Consider the following 15913-nt stretch of genomic DNA (forward strand, 5'->3'; position numbering starts at 1 on the left):
GTGTTTTTAATGTATATTACCTCAAGTTAATTTAATTACCAGATTATGTTTCTTGTTTCTTTTTTTAGTGAAATAGAAAAATCTGGTACTATTCCTATAGCCAAACCAAGTGAAACCGAGCAGTCTGAAACTGATTGTGATGTTGGTGAGGCCCTTGATGCTAGTGCTCCAATTGAACAACCTTCCTTTGTCAGTCCACCTGACAGGTGGGTAGGAGCAGTTGTTTGTCCTTCTTATGATTCTGTAATAACAGCAGTGTCCTGTTTGAATAGACTTTGGTGTATGTTAAATTCCACTTTGAGAGAAAGCTGATCTCTCTGTGTTTCTTCCTTGGTTTACTTTGTACATGAGTTATAAGAATTGAGATTGTATAGAATTTGTTATCCAGTAAAATCTGTTTATTTAATATATCTTTTGGTTTTAAATAGCCTTGTTGGCCAGCATATAGAAAATGTATCATCTTCACATGGTAAAGGAAAGATAACAAAATCAGAATTTGAATCAAAAGTTTCAGCAAGTGAACAGGATGGTGGTGATCAAAAATCTGCATTGAATGCTTCAGATAATGTAAAAAATGAGGTAAGTATATAACTTGCACTATCTCTTCTTTATGTAATGCATTTTTGTTATTAGCTAAGCTCATAATAATTTGCTAACTATATTTTTTGTAAAATCAGGGAGATGAAGTAGATAACAACATGTGGAACTAACAGGAACTGTGCTCTCTGAGAGCAAGTGATTCTGTCTCCAATATAGTGTTTATTACATAAAGTTGTTTCAAGCGTGAACTCTCCTTGGTTATATATTATTAAATGATTTTGTGCCATGCACAGCTGTTTGATACCAGATACATAAAGTCCTTATTTAATCAGCTTCTTAGAAAGCTATCTAGAAGAAGATATGCCTAATTACATTTAATTATCTTCAGAATGTACGAGGTTAAATTTAGGCTCTTCAATCAGAACTATTTTAATGGAACATTTTACCTTTCATTATTTGTATGCAAAATACAACCAGACCACCTTATATTTTAGAGTGTGATTCTTATAATTAAGACAGAGCTTATCACAGTGAAACAGTTTTACTTTCTTTTCTCCTTCTGAGTTGTACCTTGACTTCATGTACTGTAGAATTTCTTGAAGTAGTATCAGCACAGCAATTTAAACTTCCCTCAGGTAAGCAATGACTAAGTTGAAGAGGTGAAGTATATTCCATAAACTTAACAAAAACAAAAATAAATAGGGTCCAAGGGTAGTTCAGTGTGCTGACTACCATATCCATATTTATTCCTCTTTAATTTGGGATCTTTTGTTCTCTGCTTTCTTTTTCACGTATTTTCAGTGAATCTTCACTTACGACTAACTAAACTTCATTCTGGAGACTTTCACTATCATGGGACCAACTGTTTTGATGATGCTTCTTATGGGAGCTCAGCATTTCATACATCTTGAAGGAACTACTTTTCTCAATGATACCAAATTACGTATATGTTAAAGTTTAGTTGTCAGATATCACATCCATGAATAAAATTAGACAAACATTAAAACACATCTCCTTTGAAGGTATTTATAAAAATGTCAAATGTAAAATTCAAGCATGGCAGCTAGCTTTGTCCTAGATTTGCTTGTTCTCCTTAACTTAGCAGACTGAAACTTCTTTATTACCTAAGAGACTTAAACTGTTTGTGAGTCTATGCTAATAGGCAAAAGAGTAGAATTTTAATTAACTGTATTAATTACTTTCTAAATGAATTAGTATCCCAGAAAAATCATGACAGATAATGAGCACATTACGACTAATAGCCAATAGTTTTATTTAGTATCCACTTCAGAATAACTCTGCCCAGTTAAGTTTATGTGAGTGGGAGAGAATTTGCTTTCTGATGCCTTGTGCTAGCCTTTTATTTCAAGGGTCTGTGAGACATTGATTGCCGTGCTTATATGCTTATATGGAGAATGCTTTACAAACTGGTTTTGTTGTGTTGTTTATAGACAATGCATTACAAAGTGATTTTTATTGTATTTGTTCTCTTATTTGTTGCCAGGAGGATATAGTGATTTATTTGGCTGGGCTTCAAAGGGTAAATGTATGTTCCTTTTGTTGCAGGTTTTGTATTTGAGTTTTACTTTGTTAGTATCTCAGCTAGGTAAATTTTTCTAAGTGCATGTTTCTTGTTTATTTTCCCAATGTATCTGATGCAGGACAGGCAAGCCCCAAAATTAGTGCTTAGCCCGGGATGATTCTTGGCTTAGCCCAGGCAAGAATTAAAGGGCAAGCCAGTGGTATTAAACAGCGACTTTAATTGAAGTGGCAGTGTACAGCAGCGGCAGCAGCAGCAGCTGAGGTACTGCTCTGTGCGGAGTAGCGCTACCCCATAAGCATTGTGCCCAGAATAGCAGTTCAGAAGCAGTTGTGCAGTCATGCTTATATGTACTTTTAATTATATCCAAATTAATGGGTAGTTATGCAGAAATTTCTAGGAAAAAGATGGTAACTTCTGGGTTGTCAGGCCATTGTTATGGGAAGGGGTGGTAACTTTTGGGTGTTGCCATGGAAAGATGTGGTAACTTCCAGGTGTTGCTGTGGCAGTGGGAAACAGACATAGCACACTGGTGGTGGGCTTGGCTTATGGAAATTTGCTTCCGTCTGGGACCTGTTTTAGCTGGTACTCAATTTGATCTGATGTCCAAGACCCGCCTCCAAAATTGAATCCCACCTCCCTACCTCATTCCTCCCTCAGAGATTAGATACTCCTCCGTAATCTTAAGAAGGCTACACAAGGATAGAGATCCGTCTTCTGTAACTGCTTCCTGCTGAGTTTACGGTGTAGGCCCTGTCTAGCACCAGAGAAGTGAAAATCTCTGGATAACTGATAGGGGCCCAGAGACAGGATGAGTTGGAAGCCTTGTGCTAACATTTTCTTTACCTGGAACTGTTTTAAGACAAAACAAAATGAAACAAAAGAGGTTAAACAGGCAAGGACCAAAAATTAGTAACAAGACAGCCTTCAAAGGTCCTAGAAGAGGTAGCTAAAAGCCAGTTGAAACTTTTGAAGGCACTTTTGATAGTTGACCAGATATAGTTGCAATAAGTGCCCTGGTTGTATCTGTAACCAGGTAGTTTACTTATAGATCTCTTGAATGTTAATCTCAACCTGTCTGGAGTCGTTCATATATGTGCAGCAGGTTTTATTAATAACTGCACATGCTCTACCTTGTTCAGCTAGTAAATAGTCCAGTGCTAGTCTGTTATTGAGAAATACATTTGCCAAAGAGTCTAGGGACTCTTGAATTCTCTTTAGTGCATGACCTGTGTTGGTGGCTAAGGATTCTAGGGTTTGAGTCAAGTTGTTTAGGGTTCACTTGTGGTAAGCAAAGCCACCCAAGGGTACTGCTGCCCTGATTCCTGCCAGAATTAATCCTATTGCTTATTTACTTCTTGTGTTATTTGGGTCTCATGACAGTGACCCCTGAAGGGGCAAGAGTGGTCAACATACATTCACCTCAGTTCCAAGTTTTGATACATAAGGGAAAGCTACCCCTAGAAGAGCAGATATTGACTTTTAACTATTCAGAATTAAAAGACAAAGAGCAGATGACTACCTGGGGAGTCAGGAGTGGTTATGGGGTATGACTTCTTCCCATTCATGGCCACAAAGAAAAATGAGCTGAATTGGGGCACAAACGGAGACCCTATGGGGTGTGATCTTTATTCTTTGTTGCCAACTTGAGTCTATAGAGATACTTTCCGCCATTCTAATAGGGGTGGTTGAACAATTATTTTCTGAAAGAGGGTGGCACTGCCACCTTCCCAGACTAGGTAGTTAGTTGTTTTCCCCTGTATATTCTAATCCAGGAAAAGCCACCATATATAGTCTCCTTGTTTTCAAGTGGAATCCCATTTACCTCACTGTGGCATTGGTATGTTGGCATCTAGAGTTGGATTCAGAGCATTGCAGGGAAACTTCTGCTTTAGTGTCCTTAACACAAAAGGTGCAGAAGGTAGAATCATGAGTGCACTGGAGGTATACATAGCCAACTTCCCAGGTCCAGGTAATGGTGGGAGGTTCAGGTGGAATTTGTTCAGTAGGGAGAGTTTGTTCCACTTATCAAGTAGGGGTTTGGGTATTTCAGGATTGCTGTGGTTAGTTAGGCAGTTTGGGGGACATGTTTGTGAGATTTTTCTGGATAAGCCAGAAGATTGAAATCTTTATCCTGGGGATGTTGATGACAAATCTAGCAACCATGAAGGTGGTGCCCTGATGCTATAATTTTTGAAACATTTACTGTAGAATTATGTTTCTAGCCACACCAGCTCAGGGTAATTGGGAGAGCAAACAAGATTAATAGTGACAACATGATGTCTGCAATTGGACCTTAGCATGGCCTCTACACCCAACAAGGACAAGAGCGGTGTTTCCTGGGAGGTTGGCTAAAGTGATTGAAAAGAAGTATTACACTATTTTGCTCCCCCACTGCTCAAAAGGGTTCAAGGACCGATGAGTACCCACTCACCTCCACTCTTGTCTGGCCCAGAACATCCCCTGGCTACAAGTTTCCTGACTCCAAGTCCCCTGGCCACAGGATTCCCACCAAGGGATACGGTGGACCTGGAGCAGGCAGCATAATATCTTAGCATCGGCACAGGCGAAAATAAAATCTTTGCCATTAACATTGCATCCAGCACCTTCTGACAAAAAGGAGGAATACAGAACAAAAATCAAAATCCATAGCCCCCCAACAGACTGAACAGATGCTCCCTTCCTGGCCAAAGGGAATGGATTTGGGCAGGAGCCCCCCAAACACTTCTAAGCAATATAAGAGTCAAAACCAAAAGCCAAAATAGGTTACACATCAAGAAAAGAAACAACAGCATAGAATTAAGCTATACTGGAAGAAAACACTGCTCCCATAGACCTCTAAGACTAAACATTTTAGCATCAGGCCACAACGGCAGTCATAGTTGCAGCAGAAAAACTCACAGGAGCTGACAAAAAAAGCTAAAAGAGTTAAAATGAATCCGAAAAGCTTTCAAAAGAGTAGATTACAGGATTAAAAAGCAAAATTTCTGGTAATTTAGCAAATCAACATTTTAAGAAAATTGAGTTTTAACATGTAGACCATTCTTTTATTTATTTATTTATTTATTTTTGAGACGGAGTCTTGCTCTTTTGCCAGGCTGGAGTGCAGTGGTGCGATCTCTGCTCACTGCAACCTCCGCCTCCCAGGTTCAAGCGATTCTCCTGTCTCAGCCTCCCGTAGCTGGGACTACAGGTATGCGCCACCATGCCCAGCTAGTTTTTGTATTTTTAGTAGAAACGGGGTTTCACCATGTTGGCCATGGCCAGGGTGGTCTCTATCTCTTGACCTAGTGATCCACCCGCCTTGGCCTCCCAAAGTGCTGGGATTACAGGGGTGAGTCACTGCACCCGGCTAGACTGTTCTTTAGCAAGTGTATTATAAACAATTTCCTTCTAATTATGACAAGTTTAATCATACACAAAATTTCTTTTATAAAGTCTCCTTTATGAACCTTGTCATGACATAACACAGACCCTCTACAACATGCTTGAATTTTCTGACTTGTCTGATACGGTTTAGCTCTGTGTCCCCACCCAAATCTCATGTTGAGTTGTAATCCCCACATGTTAGAGGAGGGGCCAGATGGGAGGTGATTGAATCGTGGGGGTGGAATTTCCCCTTGCTGTTCTTGTGATAGTGAATGACTTCTTATGAGATGTAGTTTAAAAGTGTGTAGTGCTTCCCCCTTCACTCTCTTCCTCCTGCACGGCAATGTAAAGCAGGTACTTGCTTCCCCTTTGCCCTTAAGTTTCCTGAGGCCTCCCCAACCATGCTTCCTGTTCAGCCCGAGAAATGGTGAGTCAATTAAAAATTAAACCTCTTTTCTGCATAAAATACCCAGTCTCAAGTAGTTCTTTATAGCAGTGTGAGAACAGACTAATACAGAAAATTGGTACCAGAGAAGTAGAGCATTGTTCAAAAGATACTTGAAAATATGGAAGTGACTTTGGAACTGGGTAATGGGCAAGGTTGGACAGTTTGGAGGGCTCAGAAGAAGACAGGAAGATAACAGAAAGTTTGGAATTTCCTAGAGACTTGTTGAATGGTTTTGACCAGAATACTGATAGTGATATGCAGTGAAATTCAGGCTGAGGTGGTTTCAGATGGAGATGAGGAACTCATTGGGAATTTGAACAGAGGTGACTCTTCCTGTGATTTAGCAAAGAGACTGGTGGTGTTGTGCCTCTGCTTTAAGGATCTGTGGAACTTTAAACTTGAGAGAGATGATTTAAGGTATCTGGCAGAAGAAATTTCTAAGCAGTAAAGTATCCAGGATGTGGCCTGGTTACTTCTAAAAGCCTGTGTTCATTTGCATAAACAAAGAAATGGCCTAAAACTGGAACTTATGTTTAAAAGGGAAGCAGAGCATAGAAATTCGGAAAATTTGCAGCCTGACTATGTGGTAGAAAAGAAAAACCCTTTTACTGGGGAGGGATTCAAGCCTGCAGAAATTTGCATAAGTAAAGAGGAGCCAAATGTTAATAGCCCAGAAAGTGGGGGAAATGCCTTTAGGGCGTTTCAGACACCTTCATGGCAGCCCTTCCCATCACAGGCCAGGAGGCCTAAGAGGGAAAAACGGTTGCGTGGGTCAGGCCCAGTGTCCTGCTGCTCTGTGCAGCCTCAGGATATGGCACCCTGCATCCCAGCTGCTCCAGCTTCAGCTGTAGTTGAAAGGGGCAAAGGTACAGATCAGGCCATTACTTCAAAGGGTGCAAGCCCCAAGCCTTTGCAGCTTCCATGTGGTATTGGTTCTGTGAGTGCAAAAAGGGCAAGAATTGAGGTTTGGAAACTTCTACTTAGATTTCAGAGGATGTGTGGAAACGTCTGGATGTCCAGGCAAAAGTCTGCTGCAGGAACAGAGCCCTCATGGAGAACCTCTACTAGGGCAGTGCAGAGGGGAAACATGGGGTAGGAACCCCCAACCCCCAGCATCCCAAATGGGGCTCTGCCTAGTGGAGCTGTGAGAAGAGGGCCACCATCCTCCAGACCCCAGAATGTTAGATCCACCAACACTTTGCGCTGTGCACCTGGAAAAGTTGCAGGCAGTCAACACCAGCTCCTGAATACAGTTATGGGGGCTCTACCCTGTAGAACCACAGGGGTGGAGCTGCCCAGGGTCTTGGTAATGAATGAGTTCTCACGTGATATGATTGTTTAAAAGTGTGTTGCACTTCCCCCTTCAATCTCTTCCTCCTGTGCCACCATGTGTAGAAGGTACTTGCTTCCCCTTCACACTTCCACCATGATTATAAGTTTCCTGAGGCCTCCTCAACTGTGTTTCCTGTACAGCCTGCAGAACTGAGTCAGTTAAACCTTTTTTTTTTTTTTTCATAAATCACCCAATCTCAGGTAGTTCTTTATAGCAGTGTGAGAATGGACTAATACATTGTCCTATGTTACCTCTTTCTTGAATAACCAGACATTTTACTTTAGGACAAGAATTTACTATGCAAGATTTCTCCCTCATATAAAATTACTCTTTTTTTATATCCTTCTTTGCAAAACAGAGAGAAAACATTTTTATCCATAACATTCTTTATGTCTCTCTTTTCTACTTAATGGTTTCCTCATATTTTGAACTTCCCTTTTAATAACTTCCAAATTAAACAAAAAATGTTTTCCCAATAAAAAATACATTTCTTTAGCACATTTTATGTAAACCTAGCAAGAAATCCTGAACTGCCTACCAGACATTAGAATTTTATAGATGAGGACCATTTTATCATTTTTAGATTTTATACCATACAATAAGCTCAATCCTATATTCTATTCTATTCTATTCTATTCTATTCTATTCTATTCTATTCTATTCTATTCTATTCTATTCTATTCTCATGCCATTTAAAACATTTTAAAGTCTATGAACATAAATAATTTGCCTAGGAAAGGGTTGCCAAAGGGGAGACCTCAGAGGCCCTGACTTGCTGGAGAACCTACCTGGTAGCGGAGACACTGAGAAAAAAGGTAGCCACTTGTCAGCTGCTGTAGGTGTCTGTCCATTTGAGGTCAGAAGCCTGTGAACTCCCAGTTCCTTTGACCAAGAGGGACAGTTACAAGCAAAGCAGTTATAAGACAGCTCCCAAGAAGGGGCTTGCAACTGGCTATTAGGAAAATAATACTTTTAACTTTAGGACACAAAAGGGCAAGACTAATATTCCCCTAGGGAGAGGGGCTATAACCCACAGTCCTAAAGGGAATGTTAATGCCAGAAACCCCAGAGCATCTGGGGTGCAGTCTAGAATACCAATGCTGAAAACCCAGAGTGCCTGCATTTCAGCCAATGAGGGTCCCCTCACTAATGCCGAAAAACCTGGCGTACCCAGGGTGCAACCAGCAGTGTCCCACAATCAAGTTGAGGTCACAGAGTGTGACTCTGGTGTCCCACAGTCAACACACTGGGGGAACCTCTCACAACTAAGTGTCCCACCTTAAACAGTTGCCCACATATAGTTAACAGAAAGTTAAAAGCAAACAATAAGACTGCATACATTTTAGGATTGAAAATGGAATGACTGGTGGAATAATAAAATAGAAGGGCGAGAACCAGTGGAAGAAGTGCTTAGGATATGTTTCAGGGCACACTAATGATGGGGGCTTTTAACTGACCACTTAGCCAAAGGCTTTTGTTCCCTAGCTTACCTGATATTATGGGGGGTGGTAGAGGGGACACACCCATCCACAGAAGCCAAAATGTGACCAGTCTTCCCCATGGGACTTGGGCGAAGGTCCCTCCAGGTTCCCTCATCTAGAGTGGGCTCAGCTGCTGCAGTGGGAGGAGCTTGCACAGGGACTGGTGACCTACTGGTCTGCCTGTCAGAGCAGTGGGTCCCATATGAGGCAGTGGCACTATAGCCACTTTCTCATCTGCTCAGCTGTGCTGTCTGCCAGGAAAAATGGTGGCTCTCAAAAGAGCCTTTGATTAGTGTTAGAGCTCAGGCATTACAGCTCTGCTTAGTTACCTCTCTGCTCATCTCACACACTGCCATCTCTCGCTGTCTTGTTAACTGCTGTCTCTTGTCCCTTGCTGTTTTCTCACTGCTTCTCTGACTGCCATCTCTCATTGGCTCTTGCCAATCACCTTCTCTCCATCTCTGCTGTTGCATCATCTTGCCTCTCTTCCTCTCACCACCATCTCTGCTTTCTTCATCCCTTCGCGGTTACCAGATGTTTCAGGACAGAGAAGCCCCCAGCTTAGCCCAGGAGGGTTCTTGGCTTCACCTAGGAAAGAATTCAAGGGCGAGCTGGTAGTGTTAAACAGCAACTTTTATTGAAGTGGCTTTATACAGCAGCAGCAGAAGTACTGCTCCTTGTAGAACAGGGCTACCCGACAGGCAGGGTGCCTAGAGTAGCAGCTCAGAGGCAGTTCTGCATATTTATACGTGCTTTTAATTATATGCAAATTTAAGGGGTGGTTTATGCAGAAATTTCTAGGAAAATGGTGGTAACTTCCAGGTTGCTGGATCCTTGTCATGGAAAGGAGTGGTAACTTCTAGGTGTTGCCATGGCAATGCTAAATTGACAAGGCATGCTGGTAGGCGTGTCTTATTTGGAAACTGCTCCTGGCCTGTTTTATCTAGTCATCCATATGGTTCAGTGTCTGAGCCCTGCCTGCAGAATCAATCAAGTCCTGTCTCCTTCCTTATATTCAAACTAGATTTTTGTTATCTAATTGAAAAAATTAAATTAGTAGTAATACTAGCTCTTTTATCTTTTTCTGCCATGTGTTGTTTTAAATAGCTATAGACTTCATTTAGTAAATCAACTTGTTCTGTAAAGCACTCTAAGATGGAAGTTGGGTGGGGACCAAATTGCTGTCTTCCTAAAAGGAGGTTTGGAAATGACTCTACTTCCTTTGAAGAAAAAAGAAATAGTCCCAGAAGTTGTGAATATTTCATGTTAGTGCTCAAAAGCATGCTCTTATATAGCAAATATATACTAAATGAGACTTATATTGTTTACCAGAGTTTGCTATCTAATTTTGTACACTTCTCAAGATAGTATTAATGAATACATCAAAACTTTGTTTTAGACATGATTCAATAATGGAATAAATGTCTGTGTATTCATTATTCAGTTTAAGAGGGAAAAAAGTCGCAAGATTGTGTGCTCTTCCCCAATATTCCTTCTCTTGTCTTCAGATATAATCACTATCTTGAATTTAGTGGGTTTTTGTTTAGTTTTAGAGTTTTTCAATAAGTATAAACAATAAATATTATATGGCATAGTTTAATATAAATGATGTTCTTGCCATAAGTAACATTTTATTCAACATTGTTTTTGAGATTCGTTCATTGTTTCCACTGCTCTGTTTATAGTGACTACTACAGTTATCTGTTCCTCATTTAATGGATGTTTAGGTTATTATTTTTGGTATTAAAAGCAATGCTCTAATGAACATTCTTATCATATCTTTTGGACACGTGAGTGTTTTCACTTAGATTTATATATGGGGTGTATTTAGGGATTATGCACATCTTAATATTGTTAAATTTTAAACCTTTTAGCAGTCTGATAGATTTCTCTTGGCTCAACAGACATTTCACACGTGGCCACAGACTATCACACTTTAAACTCCATTAGATTTGTATAATTTATCTCAGCATGCCCCAACCCCCAGGCCGCAGACCAGCACCAGTCCATGGCCTATTAGGAAACAGGCTGCACGACAGGTGGTGAGTGGTGGGTAAGCAAGCATTATCGCCTGAATTCTGCCTCCTGTCATATCAGTGGTGGCGTTAGAATCTTATAGGAGTGTGAACTCTATTGTGAACTGCACATGTGAGGGATCTAGGTTGTGCATTCCTTATGAGAATCTAATGCCTTATGATCCAAGGTGGAACAGTTTCATCCCAAAATTATCTCCCTACCCCATCCGTGGGAAAATTGTTTTCCATGAAACTAGCCACTGGTTTCAGAAAGATTGTAGACCACTGATTTATATGATATCTCAGGCTTTCATTTGGATTCCATGATTATTACTGAATTGTATATCTTTTTGTGGATTTATTGATTTTATTCTTTGCTTCCCACCCACCCCATCCCCTTATTTGATTTGTTGATACTCTTTATACTTGATAATAGTTTGTTGACTGAATGTATTGCAGATACTGCTCTCAGTGTGTGACTTATTCTTCCGTGTCATTTATGGTTAGCCTAGCCAAATGTATCAGCTTTTAAAAATGATATATGCATTCTGCATCTTGTTAACATGATTTATAAAGATTTTTAAATTTTCTTCTAAAATGTAAAGTCTTGTTTTTTCACATTTAGATTTTTTAATGTGCCTTAAAATTTTTGTGTACACAGTGTTTCTTTTTAAGGATTTTGTGGAAATAAAACATCTAAAATTATCTAGATTCCTTTAATGGATGTATTATCTTAACTTATATTTTAAGGTGGATGCATGACAAGTATACAATTTATTCATTTGTATAGACTATGTATGAGTAATTGTAATTATTTTTTTTAACGACCTATGCTTATATCACTAACAAGTGAAGGAACACATCCTAAATAGAATGTTTTAATTATCTCAAGAGAAATTCAGCCTTTCAGTAAACCAAAACTTTTCTTTTTACCTTTTTTATTTTTTCAAAATATAATCATTCATTATAAATTGGAACTTTAATTTGACAGAAACATTTGTATTTATTTCTAAAATTTATTTGTATTATTTGAAAGTTGAAGTCTTATTTTTTGGTGTTTCTTTCAGAGCTCTGATTATACAAAACCAGGAGACATTGACCCTACATCTGTAACAAGTCCCAAAGATCCGGAAGATATACCAACATTTGATGAATGGAAGAAGAAAGTTATGGAAGTAGAAAAAGAAAAAAGTAAGGAAGTATTTGAGTTCTTTAAACATTTTCTTTTTTTTTTTAAGTTTATGGTGTAGTTTTAATATGCTTTCTTTTTTTGATTGGTAAAACAAAATAAAACTTACTTTTGAAAACTTTTTAAAGGTGAAACTTACCAAGTTGCTGTTGATCCATCCATATATCATGTACCTGTATATAATTACATACAGTTCTAGTTTTAATTGAAATCCATTCTTGTAAATTATTAAGCGGGCATAAAATAAGGCATAGCAGTGATTTCCATCACAGTTAATACAAGGAAAATTGAGGCATGGAAGCTATTTTAAAATTCATGTGGAACTCAAAAAGTACTTGCATAAAATCCTTGAGTTTAAAATATTCTTTAACTTACCAAAAGGTGTTTTACATATGGTGTTTCAAGAACATACCTAAAGAAAAGCTTATGTTATGAGGGAGAGGAGGGTGACTAAAATTATAGTTAATTTATTCCCTGTGTGATGGGTTGTTAGGTGCAGCATACCACCATGGCACATGTTTACCTATGTAACAAACCTGCACGTCTTGCGTGTGTACCCCAGAGCGTAAAAAAATAATAATAATTTAAAAAATACATCCTTAATAGATGTTTATAATAGATGTAAATACAGAAAGCTTTGATTCTCATGGACAAGCTTCATTTTGTGAGTTATATTACTTAGACATAAATTAATGTAGAATTTTGTAGTTAATTTGTTTTTGGGGGATATTTTAAAGCTGTTGAGGTGGAGCACTTTGATTTTTTGTGAATTTTTAAAATATTCTCTTAAGTGTTAAAACCTATTATTTTCTAGAAGACAGCTTATTGCTTTTGAGATCAGTGTTGCTAGAGGTATTTTCAGTCATAATCAAATATATGTATATTTATAATAAAGTTTGTCTGCAGGTCAGTCAATGCATCCATCTTCTAATGGAGGTTCACATGCCACCAAAAAGGTCCAGAAAAATCGAAATAATTATGCCTCAGTAGAATGCGGTGCCAAAATTCTAGCAGCTAATCCAGAAGCCAAGGTAGGTACTTAAGTATAAAATTTTATATATATAGGAAATTAACAACTTTTAAAAATATAGGCATTTTTTTACTGGGAACTATATTTTAATGTGAGATATTTTCCTTATTCCCTAACAAAAGCAGAATATGCTTTTCAAAACATTATCTTGTATGAATTCTTATTTATATTCACTGATATATTTTACCCTGCATTTTTTAACTTTTAAAAACCGTATGAAATTTTAAAAAGGAAATAACTAAAATATTATTTTTTTCTTTAAAGTAACAGACATTGAATTTTAAATGTATTGTCGTGACACTAATTTAATGCTGTAGCCATGAATGGTGAATCTTAGCTACTTTTATGCTTTTTTCCCAAGTGAGTGTTTTAAAGTCTTAGGTGTACTTAAGATCTAAAAATACAGAAGTCCTAGAAAACTTTAAAGTTAAAATAAATACTTTCTTCATTATTCCTAAAGTAATTTGTTTCCTTTCCTCTTTTTAAAATAGAGCACATCTGCTATTCTTATAGAAAATATGGATCTTTATATGTTGAATCCTTGCAGCACTAAAATTTGGTGAGTAATAGACAGTTTTAAAGAGTACATTCTGCATATATATGCATATTATGTTAAGCTTTTGCATTAGGGTTAATCATTTAATAAGCATTTATGATTGATTAGTGCTGATACTATGCAAAACTGAGGACAGAATGCCTTCCTTTCCTTTTGAGGAGGTCACAAAAAGAAAAAAGTGACAGACCTGGTTAAACCATTATGAAATGGTATAAAAAGTACTGTTGAAAGGGTGTTATTGAAAGAGTGATGTGTAACTGGAAGAGGAGATGAGAGAAGGCTTCCTGGAAGAGGTAATTCCTGAGCTGAACCTTGAAGGATTAATAGGAAGTGGCAGATGAATGAGTCAGAAGTATTCAGGAACTGTAAGAATAAGGGGGTAATGCTGAAAAGGAGTATGTTTCTTCTGGGTGACTGTTAGGTATTACAAGAAGAAAGGTGCCATGAGAGTAGGGGTGGAACATAAGCCTGGAGCATTCATTTATCTATAAGTAGGCCATTCGGTGCTATGTATACCCAACTTAAACATTTTTGAACTTAAAGACCATGAAGTACAGTATTTGATTTAAGTAAGGAAGTGACATGATCTCACTGGCATTTTAGGAAGGCTTGTCCTCAAAGGGTGGCCTACAGAATGGAATTGTAAGCATGGTTTGGAACCTATTGTCATAACCTGAGTGAGAAATAAGGACTATAATTAAGACATAGGCAAGTTGGATTCAGAGGAGAGGAATATATCTGAAAGAGGTTTATGGCAGTTAAAATTGGCAGCTTTTGGTTGGTATTTGGATGTGAAGAAGAGAGAGGCACCCAGGAAATTTCCTGGAATTTTGGCCTCACTGCTTGGATCTATGATTGTGCCATTAACTAAGTATATAGGAAAAGGAAAAGATATATGGGGGAAATTAATGTGATATACTAACAGTTCTATTAGATTACTTGATTTTATTGCAGAAAGCAGCTGTTTGAAAAAGAACTGAGGAAAACCACCATCGTGTTGATTCACTAGATTGAATGAATTAATGAATTAATAAATTTTTTTTTAACTTAAGGAGGCACTCTTTAAACCTTAAAAATAATGCTTATTCTTTTCTACTCTTGGCTTTCATTTCTTTTGGAAATGTGCACGTTTAGATTCCACTTGAAAATGAATCATACTACTTAAGGGGAGGGGGAGTAAGGGATGGATTTTGAAAACTTAATTTTTCCTTATGCCATTCAATTTGTAAATTGAATTGAAGAAATGATTATTTGAGATCATAATCTAAATATTTTGAGGTTTTTGTTTTTATTTGTAAAAGCCTCTATTGTCAGTGACAAATTTTTATGCTCAAAAATTTTGTATTTCAAGCAAAGCCATGCTGGGATGAAGTCATATGAAGCAGTCATTTTTTTATTATGGTTTGCAGAATGAGTGATCATAGCTACCCATTTGTATTTTAATGTTTCTTCCAGACAGCATGTATGGTGTATGTCATATAATGATACATTTCAGTCAACGATGGACTGCATGTATGAAGGTAGTCCCGTAGGTTATAATACCGTATTTTTACTATGCCTTTTCTATGTTTAGACATACAAATACTTAACATTGTGTTACAGTTGCCCACAATATTTAATACAGCAACATGCTCACAAGTATGTAGCCTAGGAGCAATAGTTGTATAGCCTAGATGTATAAATAAGCTATACCATCTAGGTTTGTGTGAGTACACTCTGTGATTGTGACAAAACACCTACTGATGCATTTCTCAGATGTATCCCTGTTAAGTGACACATGATTATATTTATGTTTGTAGGTATGTATTTATATATTACTTTTTGCACATTTATGTATGTGTCTTTTCATTGTGTGATTCAAGAGCCTCAGAACATCTTTAACTGATTTCACCTGGTTTAAGTAGATCCCTCCCCCCCCAACCCCATCTAAGGGAACAGTAAGACCATACTCTCTAACAATAGCTTTATAAGTCTTAACATCTGAAAGAGTGAATTTGTATACCTCATCCTCTTCAGAAGTGTCTTCACTGTTATTGCCCCATTGTTTTTTCTTTTAAATTTTAGAATTATCTTAAGTGCTATAAAAAATGCTGACATTTCCATTGGAATTTTATCAACTCTGTAGATGAATTTTGGGTTAAGTGACATTTTAGAATACCGAGTCTTCCTATTCTTTCATGTTTTGATTTGATATTTATTGAGTACCTGTTATGCCGCTGATACTAGAAAAACATTTTTTCACAACATAAACTGAGATCTCTGTTGCCATGGCACTTGTATCCTAGAGAGGTGTCAGTCCCTGATCACTAATGAGATTGAGCATATCTTCATGTGTTTGCCATTCAGTTTTTCCTCTCATGTGCAGTCTATCTTTTCCTCTGTTTTCTGTTGATTTATGTGTTTGATTTTTCT

General features: G+C 37.9%; 1 protein-coding gene across 7 annotated transcripts in view; it reads left to right on the top strand.

The window, feature by feature from the left end:
• Positions 1-15913, top strand: part of SUCO (SUN domain containing ossification factor) — an 81877-nt gene that overhangs the window by 24116 nt on the left and 41848 nt on the right. For 6 of the 7 annotated variants that reach the window (XR_006698295.3, XM_045392837.2, XM_045392840.2 and 3 more), the window contains exons 5-9: positions 69-206; positions 429-579; positions 11794-11917; positions 12822-12946; positions 13437-13504. Coding sequence is in view for 4 of the 7 variants with exons in the window: in XM_045392837.2 (XP_045248772.1) it covers positions 69-206; positions 429-579; positions 11794-11917; positions 12822-12946; positions 13437-13504 (606 nt within the window). In the remaining 3 variants the exon portion in view is untranslated. Of the gene's footprint in view, positions 1-68; positions 207-428; positions 580-11793; positions 11918-12821; positions 12947-13436; positions 13505-15913 lie in introns of those variants that run through there. The other variant, XM_074013157.1, reaches the window with a different exon arrangement.

The sequence above is a fragment of the Macaca fascicularis genome, chromosome 1, assembly GCF_037993035.2.
Source record: "Macaca fascicularis isolate 582-1 chromosome 1, T2T-MFA8v1.1".
In the NCBI taxonomy this organism is placed as follows: domain Eukaryota; kingdom Metazoa; phylum Chordata; class Mammalia; order Primates; family Cercopithecidae; genus Macaca; species Macaca fascicularis.